At 36.9% G+C, this 17,928-nt stretch overlaps 1 protein-coding gene across 1 annotated transcript in view; it reads left to right on the top strand.

Annotated features, from left to right (window-relative positions):
- The window catches only part of LOC110019855 (cysteine and histidine-rich domain-containing protein RAR1), a 40,617-nt gene extending 27,130 nt beyond the window's left edge, over window positions 1-13,487 (top strand). The window contains 5 exon segments of the mRNA XM_020717711.1: window positions 10,850-10,934; window positions 12,115-12,287; window positions 12,735-12,802; window positions 12,804-12,947; window positions 13,249-13,487. Of these exon segments, the coding sequence (XP_020573370.1) occupies window positions 10,850-10,934; window positions 12,115-12,287; window positions 12,735-12,802; window positions 12,804-12,947; window positions 13,249-13,338 (560 nt within the window). The 3' untranslated portion in view covers window positions 13,339-13,487.
- Window positions 13,488-17,928: the final 4,441 nt, after the last annotated feature.

The raw sequence follows: 17,928 nt of genomic DNA, 5'->3' as shown, positions 1-17,928 counted from the left end.
ATTAGTGGCTCTGGGTGTGTGTTGTGCTAGGCTTGGGTTTCTGGGTTGGTGGTGGATGTGAGTGTGTGTGTTGGTAGCTGTGGGTGTTGTGCTTGTTGGTGGCTGTGGGTGTTGTGCTTGCTAGTGGCATGTGGAGGCTGTGTTGGTGGTCGTGGGTGTTGTGCTTGTTGGTGGCATGTGGAGTCTGTGTTGGTGGCGGTGGGTGATGATATTCTTGGTAGTTATGGGTGATGTGTTTGTTGGTGGCATGTGGAGGCTCTGTTGGTAGCTATAGGTGATGTGTCTGTTGGTAGCTGTGGAGGTTGTGTTGGTGGGTGTGAGTGATGTGCTTGTTGGCAACATGTGAAGGCTTGTTGTGCGGGGCTTGGGTCTGTGGGTTTGTGATGGATGTGTGTGTGTGTTGGTGGTTCTGGGGGCTGTGTTAGTTGCTGTGAGCGATGAGCTTATTGGTGGTTGTGGAGGCCGCGTGTTGTGGTGTGTTGGTGGCTTTGGAAGCTGTGTTAGTGGCTATGGATGATGAGTTTGTTGGTGGCTGTGGAAGCTGTGTTGGTGGCTGTGGAAGTTGTGTTGGTGGGGTGGTGTGTTTGTGGTGGGGGTGTTGGGTGGTGGTGGCTATGGGTGTGTGTTTGGTGAGGGATGGTGGTTGTGGGTGTTGTATTTTTGGCTATTGATACTGTCTCTTTTGTGGTTGATCTAAAATATTTTTGTTTTTCATGGTAAAGACCAAAGAAGTTCCCTCATAAGCAATGTGGGATAAGAAAGTCACAATAATATTTTGCAACCTCTGTCTTAAAGAGATCGAGCTTGGAAATAGACCTACCATCTACTTTAACAAAGAAGGGTGACAAAATATTATGAAGAAATTCAATGAAATGCAAGAAGAGACTACAATTGGTTAAAATTTAAGAACAAGTGAGATCGATTGAAAATGATTGGAAGTTATGGAAGGAACTAAAATGGGGATCCATGGGTTTGGATTGAGATTCAATCAAATGGACTATTGATGCTTCAGAGAACTGGTGGATTGAAAATTCAGAGCTAATGACCAAACACCTTAAGGCTTGTTTTTCCATTATTTATCCTTCTAATATGTTTTAAGTAATAAACTTTCCCGTATGTTGCAGACAGTGCCAGCCGCCAAGAAATTCAAATTAAGTGGCATTGAGCCGGACCTGGAGGATAAGTTGGACTGTATGATCAGTGGGGTTGTTGCGATGGGCACGCACTCGTTCACCCCAAGTGAGCATGGGTTTGCAAGCATACCAGAGGACTTGGAGACCGAGTAGGTAAGTGGGTTAGTTGAAGGACCCAGCTTAAACAGGAGCTGGAGTCCACGTGTCGGTCAAAGAGACCAAGGGTGGAGAAAAGGAAAAAAAAGGAGCAACTTTCATCAAAAACACACTAATAAAATTGGTGGAAGCATGCACAATTTAAGCTGGTACCTCACATGACACCTCTATGTATGACTTCTCTTCGAGTTCTGCAAACATATCCTGAAGTTATGTCGAATAAGCCTTCTATCTAAAATTCTTGAAGTTGCTGGAGGATTCGACCTGCAAACAAATATTCATGAAGATGTCCCCTGAATTTCGGGTTGACTATTTACGTTTCTTTATGGACAATTGATTTTGTGAATTTATTGTTTAGTGGCTTTGGTTTTTTTTTTCCTGTTTGCTTCATGAGTTGTTTGATTTGGATGTTTTCCTTTCTGACACGAACAATCAATATGTTGCTGTGTAATTATTTATGCTCATTATAATCCGTTTATAGTTTTTAGATGTTCTTGTTAACGTTGTCTGATTCACACTTATTACCCGAACATAACGCTTTTCTGAGATGGATTCACATTGACTGAGCTTTACAAGAAAAATAGCAGTGGCTATAGTTTTGTTGTACGAGTACTACAACATCTTTGTCGATCAAACTACTTGCATGATATCGAATTATTTTGGTGATAAATGTGTCGCTGACCTACTACAAGGGCGCCCCAGAAGGTTCAGTAACATGTTCTGTATGACAATCTATTTTTTTGGATATGCTCGATGAACTACATAGCCATTATGGACTCCACGACTCCTAAAGAATGGCAACAAGAGAGGTGTTAGTAATAACTCTCTACATTTGATTGTAGAACGAATTAATGAGAGGAGCAATGGAGTGATTACAACATTCATCAGAGGCAATTAACATGTATTTCTCAATAAGTTTGAAAGCTCTTGTCAGTTTGTTGGCAAAGATAATCAAGCCAGAGAATCTAACGTTCGAGACAACTCCAACAAAAATTGCAAATGACCCGCGATATATATCGTTCTTTAAGTTAATTCTTTTTAACACATTACATTCAGACGTTAAAATAAGTTGTGTGGCAATCACAACTTTAACTGATCTAATAGGACTGTACTGGAGTAATTGATGGAACCCACCTAGATGCGCTATTATCCAACACCGAAAAGGTCGCATACATTGGACTGTGTGGATCACTCACACAAAATGTGATGATCGTATGTGACTTTAACATGTGTTTTACCTTTGTGATGATTGGTTGAGAAAACAGTGCGCATGATAGTCGTATTTTTACTCATGCGACAAGAAACCAAAGACACGACTTCCCTCACCCACCTCCAGGTTTGTTAAGCTATATATCATATTCATTTTTTCAATAGTTTATTACTAATTATGGTTTTGGGTCAGGTAAATATTATTTGGTCGATGTTATATATCCCTTACAGATGAGATATTTGAAGTCATTTGCAGATACGAAATATCATATTCCAGATTTCGAGAGATCCAACGGTGGTCCTCGTGACAGGAAGAAAATTTTTAACAAAAGACACTCCTTATGCTGCGTAATTGAAAGAACGTTTGGAGTGTAGTAGAATAAATGAGTCATACTGCGTGATATGCTGACTTACCCATATCCAAAACCAATATAAATTGTAGTGGCTACGATGGCGCTCCCCAACTAAATTCAATAACATCATTCTAGGTCGGATGTAGACTTCACCCTGACTGACGATGATCACATGCAGGTCCAGTCAGAAGCATTTGAATTTCACGTAGGACAATTTATACCACAACTCGAAGTGGAATTATATGAATCTTACACCCAAGATGGCGAATATGCCATAGAAATGGCTGCATTGAGAGAGCGTATAACGAATACCATTATTCGATGTTGACTGAACGTCTTTTGTTTATTTTATGTGACTTGTATTATGAATATTTTTGATTTTGCAATTTTCACGTGTTTGACATTGTGTTTTTTTTTCTATTTGAGTTTTATTTATTTTTTTATGGGCTTGTGAGGTCAATGATTCAACTTTTGACCTTGTTGGTTCTTTTAGATTACCTATTAGTTGTTGTTGGTTATTGTTACACATGAAATTCTAATGAAGACAACCAAATCTTTCTCTTTTTTTCGGTGCATCAATTTATGAGATTCTTCTGGATGACATTTTTTGTTGATATGCACATGCCACACAGAATGTTGGTTTTACATAAGTTAAAGATAACAAAAAACTCTTTTTTTACGAGGTCTACTGTCTTCTTGTAGTGACGATTTTTTGGTTGGTGTACTTGTCGATCAATTTTTTTATTTGAAGATTTAATTTAAATATAAAGTATATAGTTTAGATTATGAAAGTAATATTTTAATTTTTTAGAAAATGAAACCGATGGATCTCATTAGTCCAATAATTTGCATAATCATGCCTCGTACCTTGAATACTACACATTTTGAGAGATAAGTGTAGACCCTGGCGATAGACTCAATTCTGCAAATTAAGAAATTTGTGACATCCATTTGGTCTGCAAACTTTTTATGTGTAACTGACAAATTCCCCTATTTAATACAAAAATTTAAATAAGATTTATTTTATCTGGGTTTCAAGTTTCCTATAGAGACAAACCTTTATAGTTAATTACATCACAAATGATCGGAGTCACTTGAGAAAACTCTTGATAATGATCAATAGTTCTAGTCTTCAAGTTTTCACGGTAGGATGTGGAAAAACAAGTGAGAGTGGCTCAAGTAGGAACAGTTTTTTCAGGAGTTTAAAGAAATTAAAGGGTGGAGACGTCACAGATCCTGAGGGGAATCCTTAGTGACTTTCCAAACTATCTTACTGTTTGACTGTGTTTTGGAGAGTATGTTATTTGAGTGTTCAATCATGTCAATTTTATTTGTTTGGGACTTACACTTGCATAATAACTGGTTATGCAAATACCCCGCAAAGATAATATGTTTTACGTCGTTCTAGACGACAACCTCAGAACTTAAGACGAGTTAGGACTTATACTGCTCAGTATGAGAGCCTAAAAGAGAGAGAATTTACATCGCGCTGAGCGAGTTACCTCGAAATCCTGTGTTGTTTAGACTAGGAAAGTTTAGCTGGTTTAGATTTGTTTTGTTGTTGTAGGATGACGACCACCTCCACTTGTAGACCGCTCCCAACTTCTTATTGCGCTGCCCACGAAGCATAAGATCACACAGTAAAACCTCTTCTGCTTGAGAAAGAGGGAGTTCAGACAGGCGTTTCTGTTCGCAGAAGAGGAGCTGGGGTCGAACATGGGAGGAAGGAGGCGAGCAAGAAGCTTTCTGCGATGAGGGAGTCGAGCAGGGGATGATCGAACGAATCCGAGAAGGGGAGAAAGAAGGCGAGTCTATTCACAGAGGAGGAGCGTCGAATCTGTTCGCAAAATAGGGGCTAGGGCTTCGGTGCTTAAGGCAGAGAGGGGAAGCGGCGAGTCGCAAAGGGCGTGTGGGCCTGACGTAGAGAGAATACGAGCAAGTGGAACCTTCGGTCGAGTGTGAGATCTGAGCGGAAGCGAGTGGGAGAGGCGAGCGGGGGCCTGTCAAGCGAAGCTTCTCCTGCGTGACTAAGAGGGAGGCGGGCTCGAGCGAGGGCGAGCGAGAGCGCGCAGTGCAGAGGGTTTTGGTCGCGAGCGGGAGAGGGATCGAACAAGTGGGCTTCGATGCGTGAGGCATGAAGGGGGGAAGAAGGAGCTGAGATTCCTGTCGAAAGGAGTTGAGCGCTGGAGCTGCGATTGAGTGCTTCAAGCAAGAAGAACAGGGTTTCGAGCTGGAGGAAGAGGCCAATCACCAGCGGGGGAGCCGAATGCTATATCAGAATTTTGCAATTTGTCTGTTACAAGAGATTGGGCGGGGAAATCAATACCTTCCATTCATGCAGCGGGTTTAATTGGAACAAAATAACACCTGAAGATAAATTTAAATAATTTGTTTGAATTTGAAATTTAAATTTCAAACTCATGTGAGCTGGTGCCTAGCCCGTGTTCAGCCCGAGTCGAGCCTGAATTGAACCTGAATCGAACCCAAGTCAAACCAGGGTTAAGCCCGAGCCCGCGCATCGCTTAAATACAAAAATTGTGCATTGAAATTCGTGTTAATCGCTCGCGCCCGAAACCATAACAATTTGAGTGTTCTTCCTAGCTAAAATCAACGTCCTGGGTGCATTCGTGTGATCTGTTTCGTCATCCGGGGTCGTTCAGATGAGTTCGCCGATGAGCGAGACAATTTAAGTCAAAATCGTGCGTGGTGCAAGTGCTAGTCACAAAAGGTCTCCTAGAGGCTGCTCCTATTAATGTAGGAACTAAACTCGAGTCTCTTGTGTCGGTTCTCATCAACTCAACGAAATGTTGAGGATTCGGAACCGCCAATACGAGACTCGAAGGAGTGACGAGGGGACTCAAATTTTCTAAAGGGTGTGGGTCCGGTACTAGTCCTCTAAGAGGGTCAAACAAAGAAAACCTAAGGTTAGACCCTAGGCTCTAAAGAGAGAAGTAAAGACCTCACCCAAAAATAAGGTCAATAGTACTGAACTCTCTGAGATCTCACGCCTGCAAAAAACTATAATTAATTACTTATATTAGAATTTTCAACTCTGTTATAACTAGGGTTCTAAATGAGCCGAGCTTGAGCGAGCTCAGGCTTGACGCTCGTGTTCGGCTCGTTCGAAACTGCTTGTGTTCAAAATCTGCTCGTGAACAGTGTTCGTGTACGACTCGATTTAAATATTCGTGTTCGTGGTCGACTCGAAATTGGCTCGTTAAAACTAAATTAAAAAAAAATAGATGTAAAGTGTTAGATTCGAATATGAATCAAATGTATGCAAAAGAAGACACTAACCACATTACCACACGAGTTGTTACGATTTAAACTTAGATATAAATATATATATTATTCTAAATAATTTTGTAATTTTTTTTTAACTAAAATGAGCCGAACACGTGCAAGCAAAGAGTTGTTCGTGTTCGGCTCGTTTATAATTCGGGCTTTAAAAACTTATTCTTTTTCGGTTTGTTTACTTAACGAACGAGTCGAACACGAGCTATTCGCGAACAACGAGCTTTTTTGACAGTTCTAGTTATAACTAATGGATTATTTTTTTTAATCATTCAAGAAAGATGAGCTCCAGGATTTCAAGGACCTCCCGACGAGTGCACTGTCACTGTGGACTACAGACTTCCCTACCGACCTCACGTCGGACACATAGTTACGGGAAAAAGTTCTACAGGTGCCCGCGGTGGGCAGACGATCCGGAGAAGTGTGACTTCTTCCGGTGGGCAGACAAGTCCAACAGATTCGAGTGCCGATGTGATCGGGGTTGGATGATATTCCTTGAGGATGACGTAGCTCGTGTCATACGCCGTCTAAATTTTAAAATTAATATTATCATATTTTTAATTATAATTTTAATAGACATTTGATACTCATTGTTATGTAGGGTGTATATCTTATTTTTTCTATTATTATGAAGTGATATTTGCTTCTCAAGTATCAAATATATTGCTATGCAAGTTCTGTTTCAAATAACATTATTGCGCATTGACAGAATGATCATTTATTTAGAAATAGCCGTAAATCAGCTGTTTTTCTATAACATAAACCAAACAACTAACCAGTTTATTCAGATCAGCTGCCGATCATCAGTTTTTCTGAATTAACTCCTTATCAACAGCTTATCAATAAGCTATAGCTGTCACAGACAAAACCTTAGTCTTTTGTTACTTTTTTGTGTTTATTATATTCATTTTTAGTGGTTTATGGTTGATGCTTTTGCATAAATATAGGGGATTTTTGTAACACATATAGGACATATGCATATGAATCTATAGAAATATTAATACATATTAAAACCATTTCATCTAAACTTAAATAAAAATCAAACACAAACATTATGAAGCGGGCGTGGGAATTTTTTCACAATGCGGAATTGCGTTATGCTAAAGTCCCGAGATTGCAGAAGTTACCCCCTCCCTCCCGACCTACAGCAAAATCAACATCTTTCGATCCAACAGAGTTCCTGAATAGGAATTATGGAGTCCCGTGATCTTGGGAAGGCGATTACGCCCAAAGTCATGACTCGTTACATATTCCAGCACTATTTCCTTTTCTTTCTGATTTTTTTACTATTTTTATTTTTAATTAGGTTATTTTCATTAGGAAACTTTTATATATATTATATACGGCAGTTTAGATTTTCACATTTGATTTTGAGTTTTGAGAGACTTTTCTATGATTTATGCTCTTGGTAGTGCTATATCTTCATTTTATAAGTGTGTTTTTTTCTTGCTTAAGAACAGTTGGTGGATCCACCATGCCGTCCCTACCACTTTCTGTTGTTTGCCTCATTGTTTTCACTCGGGAAAGTAGATGAATGTTGTCTATCCCTCTCCAAACATTGTTTACCGCCCATATTCATTCTCTTACAAGTCACCACCTCCTCGCCGAACTCGCTTCCCAAACACCTTTTAGGAGTCTTAGAATGGCGTCATCTGTTATCAAAGGCCGACAAGCCTTGATTTTTTAGTGATTTTTTCTTGTCATAAATCAAATTTTAAAAGAAAAAAAATCTAACCTAATATGCCTTCTAAAAAAAAATTCTTACCATACCCTAATCATTCCTAACACAACTTGTAGTCCTAACACTAAATTTCAAAATTTAACTATTTCATCCTAACAAAAAATTCATTCAGACACCCACTACCAAACTTAAACTCTCGTCCAACCTTTGATTTGCAATCCTACCTCCGTCGAAACAACAATCAGGACAATAGAATGCATGTTGCCAAAGAGCAACTTTCAGCGAGATGTCCAAGAAATTACTATGGAGGATATGCAGCGGTAGATCTTCCAACTAAAACATTGGCTTGTTGCATTTGAGAGTTAACAACCCTGTGAGATCACCCATAGTAATAACACCGGTTGAACAAATCAAGAGAAGGAAGTGAATCCTTTCCAATAAGAAGTTTTCATTGAAGAAGAACTAATACAATGCCGATTTTGCACAGAACATTAGATAAGCCAAAATTTTGGAGTAAAAATAGCTTTATCAGATTTTGATGATTGCATATATCCGGTTGAGTTCATCGAGTGACTCCAAATAGTGAAACATATTTTAAGTACAAGAGCGTTTCTTGGGAAAAAAATTTTAAATTGTGAACCATTATGTTCAAGAAAAATGTTTCTTTATAGTGGAAAATTTTGAAACACATGCACCAGCACGAGGGAAAAAGCAAAATCATTGTCTGGTCTAAAATGAAAAGAGAGATGCAGTGTAAGTACCTACCAATGTATTACAAACAAGAAATTTTTGAGTCTTTATTTACAAAGTATGATTTCTTAATAGAAGAGTGCATGATTTAGTTTGAGGAGCTTATGTCGAGGTGTGAGTCAGTGGAGCCCGATAATAATGCCATACCTTGATATCTGGGGGGATTGAGATTGTCCATTGACAACATGGTGCATTTGCAACTTTATTGGATATTATAAGATGTACATATCTTAGCTATGAAGGTGGAGAGACAACATAATAGTATCATGTCCACATTTTTTAAATAGAGTTCGGGCATTGGATCAAACAACAAGAGTAAACCTATTGGAACACCCAAGTCGACTCCGTCCAAGGAGTAATCAGTTCGTAGTGGAGAAAATGTGGATCCACCAACACTCTTAATTTTGCCCGAGTTGGGAAGTGTTTTATGTGTCACGGTTTGGGAACATTGCGTCTAATTGCCTAAATAGGAGGATGATATCTTTCATTGAACAGGGAGCATTTGAAGAAATGGAGAGTGAAACATGAGAGAATGGAGACGTCAGAGAGGAGTATCAGCTTCCAGCCAATTAGGGAGAGATGCTCGTGATCCAAGTTGAGCTCATAAGAGAGGTTCTAGTAGGACTAACAACCTAAGATAGTGAGTTTGATGAGTCAATAACAGAAAAAGAGCATCCTCTATTGAGGGGGTTGTCAGATGTCCTGGCTGACAATTTACCTTCTCGGTGGCTGCTACTAAGGTTTGTCCAACATGCCATATACCTCATTCTAGGGTCAGTTCCTCCAGACAGACTTGTTTTCCAATGTGCTTAGCCGAGTACGAGGAGGAGGAGATGCATATTACGAATTTAATGGTTTGAGATTTCCTTCATGAGAATACCTGTCTATGTGTAGTTCCAGCTTGAGTTATTCCAAAAATGATGGTTATTTATTCTATCAGTTCCAACTTGGGTTATTCCAAAAATGATGGTTATTTATTCTATCAAGACAAACTTTAGAATGAAGCATGTGTTTTAGAGTTGTTCAAGATTAACGTGAATATATATTTTGTAGTGTTGCCTCAGACACAACAAGACAATGACTTTGTTATGATGGTGGTGAATCGATTCCAGAAGCTTTATGTGAAGAAGATGAAGCACATGTGAAGAAGTTTTCCTGTTGCACAATTCTGTGGTTTGCAAAAAGTTCCGTGATCGTAGAAGTTCCACCATCCGGCTAACTTGTAGCAAAATCAATTGGATCCCGCGATCCCATAGAGTTCTTGAACGTGGAATTATGGAGTCACGTGATCATGGGAAGGCTATTGTGCCTAAAATCATGACTCGTTACATATTCCAACATTATTTCTTTTCCTTTGCTATTTTTTTCTATTTATCTATTTCTAATTAGGTTATTTTTTATTAGTGAAATTTTAATGTATTGTATTATGGTTTTTTAGATTTTCAGCTTTAATTTTTGAGTTTTGAGAGACTTTTCTCAGATTTATGCTCTTCGAAGTGTTGTATCCTCTTTTTTTTTTTGTAAGTAGTGCGTTTGTATCTTGCTTAGGAACAGGTGTTGGATCCTCCTCGCCAATTGTACCACATCGTTTCGTCATTCGTCTTGGTATTTTCAGCCGGGAAAGCTGCCAAATGCTATCTATCCCTCACTTTGTGGGATAAAGGCTTTTCATTCCTTTATTCCTTTATTAGTCCACCACTCAGTAGGACGCAATGCAGAAAGGGATTCATGTAGCTGACCTCACTTTGTGGGATAAAGGCTTTTTGTTGTTGTATTAGTCCACCAACTCCTCGCCAAACCTGCCTCCCAAACACCTTCTAGGAGCCCTAGGATGATATCAGATTGTGTTTCTAAAAATGCCACTAGATTGCACATAATTTTTTACAGCACAATCCATGTTGTTTCCGTCCACTTAGGGCATATTATTCCATGATATTGTGAGGTTATTCTTGCGAAATTGTCAAGAAATTACGTCCATAAATGTGTTACTTTACGTAAATGGTATTGCATTAAAGCAGCGAACGTTTCTCATGTGCATGCTACTATGACATTTCAAGTTTGATAAATGTACCTTTTTTTATTATTTTCTTATCCCGTTCCTTGACTAATTTCTTTTCTCTTTGCAAATTGGTGCTGATGCTTTCGACCTCATTGTCATCAATTTCTGTTAGGCGGCAAGTCAAAGCCTTTCTATTTATATGAACGATGCCAGTAATATATGTATTTAAGCCAAGTCTAACCAGCAGGGGTCTAACTGTTAATATTTCTATTTCAGCCAATATTTCATGATGGTATGAAAGAATGGAGCTGCTGCAAGCAAAGAAGCCATGATTTCAGTTTATTTTTAGCAATTCCGGGGTAAATTAATCTTCTGCATAAGCTCAAACCCGAAAGAATATAGCTTGGAAAAAAAAAATCTTCTGCATAAGCTCAGAATACTAATTTGATTATTGGTCGCATTATTCTTCTAGATAGACCACTAAATGCACACATTATTCATATATGTTTTTCGTCGAGTGTTGCTCGTTTGCAAAAGTCATTTTCTTAGTGTGTTTTTTTTATATTTTATATTTTTAAATATAAATTAGCATGTTTTTGAAAGCACTCAAAAAAACTTTTAGGCGTTCTAAGTGTTTTAAAAACAACCGCATCTTAATCAATTTATCAAACATATTTATTTTTGAATCAAAACAAAAACAATACAAAATAAAAACAGAAAAAATAGAAAATGAAAAATAAAAGTGATCCCAGCCCCTAAATGTCTACAGTTGCTTTGAACAATGAGATAAATGCTCATTAAAATTTGAGAATGCTGAAAAGGCTAACATAAAATAGATTGGTTTGCATGTGCTCTGGCTAAATAGATAAATGGTTTAAAATTAAGGTTAGAGAATGCTGCATAGATTGACATAAAATGGGGTAATAAATGATTAATATGTTTGCCCATTGATTGATTACATATTTTGATAGTGGTAAGGAAGCATCTTTGTCTCAAACCATCATACATGGTGAAAGTCATTTTGAGCAACTTTGTTGGATACATACTGTTAGGATTTTCTTATCATTCTTTTGGCAGATTTAGGGTGCATTTGGGGCAGCTTGTGCTTATTCAAATAAGCCGTTTATCTGAAAACGCGGACCGCGGGGTTCGACCTGTATTCCGCATTTAGTGTAAAAAACGAACTGCGTTTTTGGATAAGCTGCTCAAACACAATTTTCAAATGGTGAGACGGCGTTTTCAAAACATCCCTGCAGCGGATAAGTTACCCCAAATGAAGCCTTACGCACATACTAGTCAATTCTTATGTATTTATATATCTAACACCCAAACTTCAATTGTTGCATATTTGCTACCTTAACTATGCATTGAAAAATGTGTATTTCACCTTTTAGAAGTTAAACTAATGATATTTTTTATGTGATATAAAAGATTTGGTGGTATAAATATAAAAAGTAATGTTTAGGTGTTAGACATGCAAGTACACAATAATTGAGTATAATATATGTAAATCTTTCTCCCTTTTTTTTTTCTGTAAAGATGTAAGTCAGGCAAACATACTACAGAGAAACCAGTCACCAAGGCTGTCTCTACAAATACTCGGAAACCAACCCCTACACCTATTCAAAGCAAAAGTACAGAGGATGCTGCTGGCTGTTCAAGATGCCGCCAAGGTTTCTTCTGCTCAGATCATGGTAAATATGCTTCTTTCCGCAATTAATTAATGCCAAAGCAGTTCAGATCTTTTGATTTAATGTACTATTCTGAGTCGTTTCAATTATTTCTCAAAAAAATTATATAATTATCTCGGAAAAATATTTTTTTTGAAACTTATTGCGGGCATTATCAATTCTTTTTTCTTATGAAAAGTTTGGACACCAGCTCTTACAACATTCTAATAAGGGTCTGGTTGTGGCAATTTAAAAGTTAAAATAATGATATTTTTATTTGATATGAAAGATTTGGGTGGTATAAATATAAAAAACAAAGTTTAGGTGTTAGATATGTAAATACATATAAATTGGGCTGTATGTATGTAAATGCCTAAGAATTTATAAAAGATTGCAAATTTGCAATAATACAAATATGCAAAAAAGCTGCTCTGTACACACCCTGAGCCCTCCCACTCATTCTATTGACAATGACTGGTGGCATTTCAGGCTCAAAATCAGGGATATCGAAGCCGGCCATACCAACCCAATCGAAGGATGAACCCTTGGCCAGCATTCCTGGTCAAGAAAATCATTGATATAAATGAGCCGCAAACTTGCAGACACAAAGGATGTGGTAAGACATTCAAGGAGAAGGACAATCATGAGACCGCATGCGAGTATCATCCCGGTCCGCCGGTCTTCCATGACCGGATGAGAGGGGTAAACCTTCTTCTATTTTCCTTAAACAGTCTTTCACTCAAATCTTACATACTTTTCACACAGTTCTTATATATTTATGTATCTAACACTTAAACATTCATATTTTACATGGACACCACTCAAATATTTAACATCATTTCAAAATATTACTATCAAATATGTTTTTTCAGGCACAAGTTTATGACACCACGTTGGTATAACTATAAATATCAAACTTTGACTGAAAGATATGTAAATACACAAGTATTTTGTGGTAGCAGCGTAAATTTCTCATCTTTTTTTAATGTGCTCTTATTTCCAGTGGAAATGCTGTGACATCCATGTGAAGGAGTTTGATGAGTTTATGAACATTCCACCTTGCACAAAAGGTTGGCACAATGCGGATGTGTAGCGTTGATTAGATCTAATCTCTACTGAATCTTTGAGAATATAAGGTTGTTTCTGCAATTTTAGGTTTATGTTGGACTGGAAAGTTTAACTTGGAACTGATGAGGTATGTTTGTTTGATGGAGTTTTAAACTCTTTATGAACTTTGATTTTATATATTATATATCCTCTCATAGTTTCACTTGAAATAAATGTGGTTGCCATTGTTTTTTTTCTGACTTTTGTGGTGTTATTTGATTGAGGCAAGGGGCATTTACATACTTACCTCACAATTTTCATATATTTTCATATCTAACTCCCAAAATTTAATATTTACATGCATAGCATTCAAATCTTTCATTTCACATAAAAAAAATATCACTATCATCCACATTTGAAGAGTTCAATAAACCTTTCATGCATAGGTTTTTATCTCATGAGTGTTATAAATGTAAAAAATGAAATTTCTTGTGTTAAATCTGTAATTATATAAGCATTGTGTGGTATGAATGTAAATTTCCCTTGAGAAGGATGTATTTTGAGTTGATTGTGTTCATTATATATGGTGCAATTTTTCTTTTCAGGTTGATTGGTTGGCTGTTAATTAAAAAGTGGTAATTAAATTTTTATGTTTGGTTGTCAGTATATGGATCTATGTTTACACAAGTTTAGGGATTAGGACAAATTAAACAATGTTAGTCATAAATAAAATTCATGTTTAAACTTAGATTGCTCAAACTTTAGGCGAGCATTTACATACATACAACCCAATTCCTATGTATTTACATGTCCAGTACCAAAACTTTATATTTTGTATATTTATAACGTTCAAATATTTCATATCACATCTAAAATATTCAAATAAAGTACTAGTATTGTCATGAATGTTAATTCTATTTATCATTTCATTATAACATTAGTTTAAATTAATGTTTCTTCTCTCGTTCATACTAAGGTTAAAGGTCTGTTTGGGGCAGCTGTAGTTTATTGAATAAGATGCGGATAAGCTGATTAAAAATAATCTACTGATAAGTTAGGTGCGATAGTTATTACAATTTTTTATTTTTTTTGGAAAAGTTAGACCGTTGTCAATAAGCTCCCACCGCACCTAGATATGTGCGGTGTGAAAACACTGTTTTCTGTGTTTTGAAAACACATAAGTTGCCAAAACGCAGTTTACCCAAAAACGCTAGGTGCTTTTTCAAAACGCCACCGCACCAAATAAGCTCAAAAATGCCAGGTGCTTTTTCAAAACGTCACCGTACCAAATAAGCTACCCCAAACAGACCCTAAACAAGAAGGTAATTTTTTTATTTCATAAATTGTTTATTCACTAGCTCTCCTAGAGTTAACCTTGAGCTTAAGCACAAAATTGATTATTTAATCAAGCTTAGGTTGACACATCTTGTTGGAAGAAATGTAGAAGAACTGTTTGGATGAGTATCTTCGGAAAGCAGCTACCATTATGTCATATTTCGGAAGGTGAACTTATGTGAGCTTTGCAACTTATTTTCCGCGTTTGGTAGTGAAAATGTCCAAAATGCCTTACATTCATCGGCCTCTATTTGCCCTCCTCCGCCTAAATTGCAGAGGTGAGGCCGTCGAAACAGTGGATGGTGTCTAAAAGGAACCTTCACCTCTCTAAATATCTTGCAGTATCCCTGCTTACGATCTAGTTGGAGCTCTGGACGTTAGATGTATAAGGTCTTTCCCTCCGACATCCGATCCGTTACCACCACTTTCCTTTCCCCTCTCCTCCCAATCATGAATACCATCACCAATGCATGCTCTAAGTATCTAATTCAGTATCATTTCCGATCACAAAATAGCATGGAGGAGCTGCGAAGGTTGCGAGAGAACCACTGCAAGATCCAAGCATCCATAGATTCCTTTCATGTCGTGTGTCTGTAACCTAATTTGATTGAAGCGGTGATTTCTCTCGGACGCTTGGAGAGCTCCTTCATCGTCCAACTAGTAGTTCGCAGCAGGAAAACTACTTTTATCAGTTCTGGTTTGCTATCCCTAGGGTTGTAAATGAGCCGAGCTTGAGCGAGTTTAGGCTTGGCTCATGTTTGGCTCATTCGAAATAGCTCGTGTTCGAAATTGGCTCGTGAACAATGTGTTCGTGTTTTGCTCGATTGAAATATTTGTGTTCGTGTTTGGCTCGTGTTCGGCTCGAAATTGGCTCAGAAAAATTAAAAATTAAAAAAAATAGATGTAAAGTATGGGATTGAAACCTGAACCACATGTATACAAAAGAAAACACGAGCGAACAAAGAGTTGTACGTGTTCGGCTCATTTATAATTAGAGCTTTAAAAACTTGTTCGTGTTTGACTCGTTTACTTAACGAACAAGCCGAACACGAGCTACTTAACGAGCTGAACACGAGCTGTTCGCGAACAACGAGCTTTTTTGACAACCCTAGTTGTCCCTCAGTTATCCACACTACAATTTCAGCCAACACCCCTCCTCAATATCCACGCCATACTGTTTCGTGGTTTTCCTTACTGTTTCCAAACCAATCGTCCGTAATTTTCTTCCCCTACTATTCCTTTAGCTCCTCCTCGTCAAACCCGCTTCCCAATATCTTCTAGGAGCTCTAAAATCGTGTTAATCACTTTAGTTATGTTGCTTCCATTAATATATTTGGTATTCTAACTTTTTTATTCACTTTTATATATATATATATATATAATAATAATAATAATAAAAGATATATATATATATATATATATATATTCTACTTTAACAATTTAAATGTAGTAAGGAGTCTCATTCATACTTATCATTAACTGCATTCTTGATAGTGGTTGGACTGCATGAAAAAATAAATGATTCATATTATATTTATAAAAAATAATGTTTTGTAATAATTAAATTTGTGTTGTATCCACATGGGACGCAAATGATTTTTATGCTGTATTTATAGGCAATATGTTGTATCATGAGTTCTTATGTTGAATTTGTATGATGCCAATTTGATGTGTTAAATTGAGAATTTTTCAATTTAACTTCAGAAATTTTGAAAATATTTAGCAAATTGATGCTCTTTTTTGTAACTTTGAAATGATTTAAAGGTCAGGTGTAAGAGAACAAGATTTGCTTTAAAATTATTTGAAGGTCGTGGAAAAAGATAGTTTTATCTATAAACTTTTTTTTTTTTTTCTTTTGCTTGATGGCAATGGTGGGGATGATAGTTTAATGATGATGGTGGATGACAACGGTCTACTGATGTTGGTGGTTTCACAATGATAATGGCGATGACCATTCGACAATAGTAGTGGCCCAGTGATGGTGGCGGTTTGATGATGGCAGTGATCTGATAGCAATGACAGGAAAAGACGACAGTAGATGGGTGGGGCTTGTTTAATGATTGTTAATGAGTTTAGAAATCCTCTAAATCTCAGATCCCCCTGAGGTCTAAGTTCAAGCTTTGCTTGCCCTTATGAAGATATTATGACATGATTTATGGATTTTAGAAATAACTTTCTTTGTAAATACTACCTAAATTCATATCATTCCATCAAATGACCTAAAGTGATCTTCTTGATTGTATGATATTTCTTTGAGTATTTAAGTGCCTTAATACTGTCAAATTTATGTGCTCTCAAAATCCATTGGATTCATCTTGTGGAGGCACTCCAATTAATTATAAGCTTGTTAAATTTGAAGATCATTTAGCCCTCCATTTATATTTGAAGATCAATTAACTTCATACTTTAATTTATTATCATCCTAAACCATATGACATTGATCACATCAGTCACATTCATCTAAAGATCAAATAATGAATGTCTCTATTCAAACTATCTATCATCACATAATGAGGTTGAAGCATTTCATCTAACAACATCAGTGGCATCACTACTATATCCAGATCTAACGACATTTAAGACCTCAACAAATGACTCGATCTTTTTAGGTCATATTCATGTTGGATGTTCTTGGTCATATCTTCTACTATACTTTGCAACCATTGTGATTTAGGGCCAATCATGGTTCCCACAGCAATGCATCTTCTTACTATCCAAAAGGTATCTTGTATTGAAGTCCTTACAAGTAATTGGATGTCCATAACATTTATTCAAAATTATAATAAAAAAACTATTTAATTAAATTATGCCCATGATTTTCCTTCAGAAATCTTCACACAAAAAATATGGACCCCATGCTTCACTTGATTGATTTGATTTTTGATTGCATAAACTAAGGTGATTGTAAATTGTACATTCAAAATTGCTCAAGTCGAGTTCAACTCAATCTTACGGGTTAGGAGTCAACATAATGAATCCATTAGGCTAAATTTTGGAGCTAAGGCCCTGCCAATCCCATGATTAGTTAGATTGCCATCCCCGTACTTGCTAGTAAGTTCATATCTTTGAAGACTAATAACACATAATCTACCTAGCTAGCACACACAATTTTATGTAAAGTAATTTCAAATTGCATTTAAATAGAAGGTCAAGGAGACAAATTTATAATATGTTGTATACTCTTATTATTCCAGAGAAATTATTATGTCTTGTTAAATTTTGATTTGTTTATGAATCACACATAATAAAAAAAATGTAACACAAGAGAAAGAAAGAGAGAGAGAGAGAGATGAGCAGTACT

Source organism: Phalaenopsis equestris, unplaced genomic scaffold (assembly GCF_001263595.1).
Source record: "Phalaenopsis equestris unplaced genomic scaffold, ASM126359v1 Scaffold000084, whole genome shotgun sequence".
In the NCBI taxonomy this organism is placed as follows: domain Eukaryota; kingdom Viridiplantae; phylum Streptophyta; class Magnoliopsida; order Asparagales; family Orchidaceae; genus Phalaenopsis; species Phalaenopsis equestris.
The sequence above is the reverse complement of the archived record's forward strand: the minus strand, read 5'-3'. Positions and strand labels throughout refer to the sequence as shown.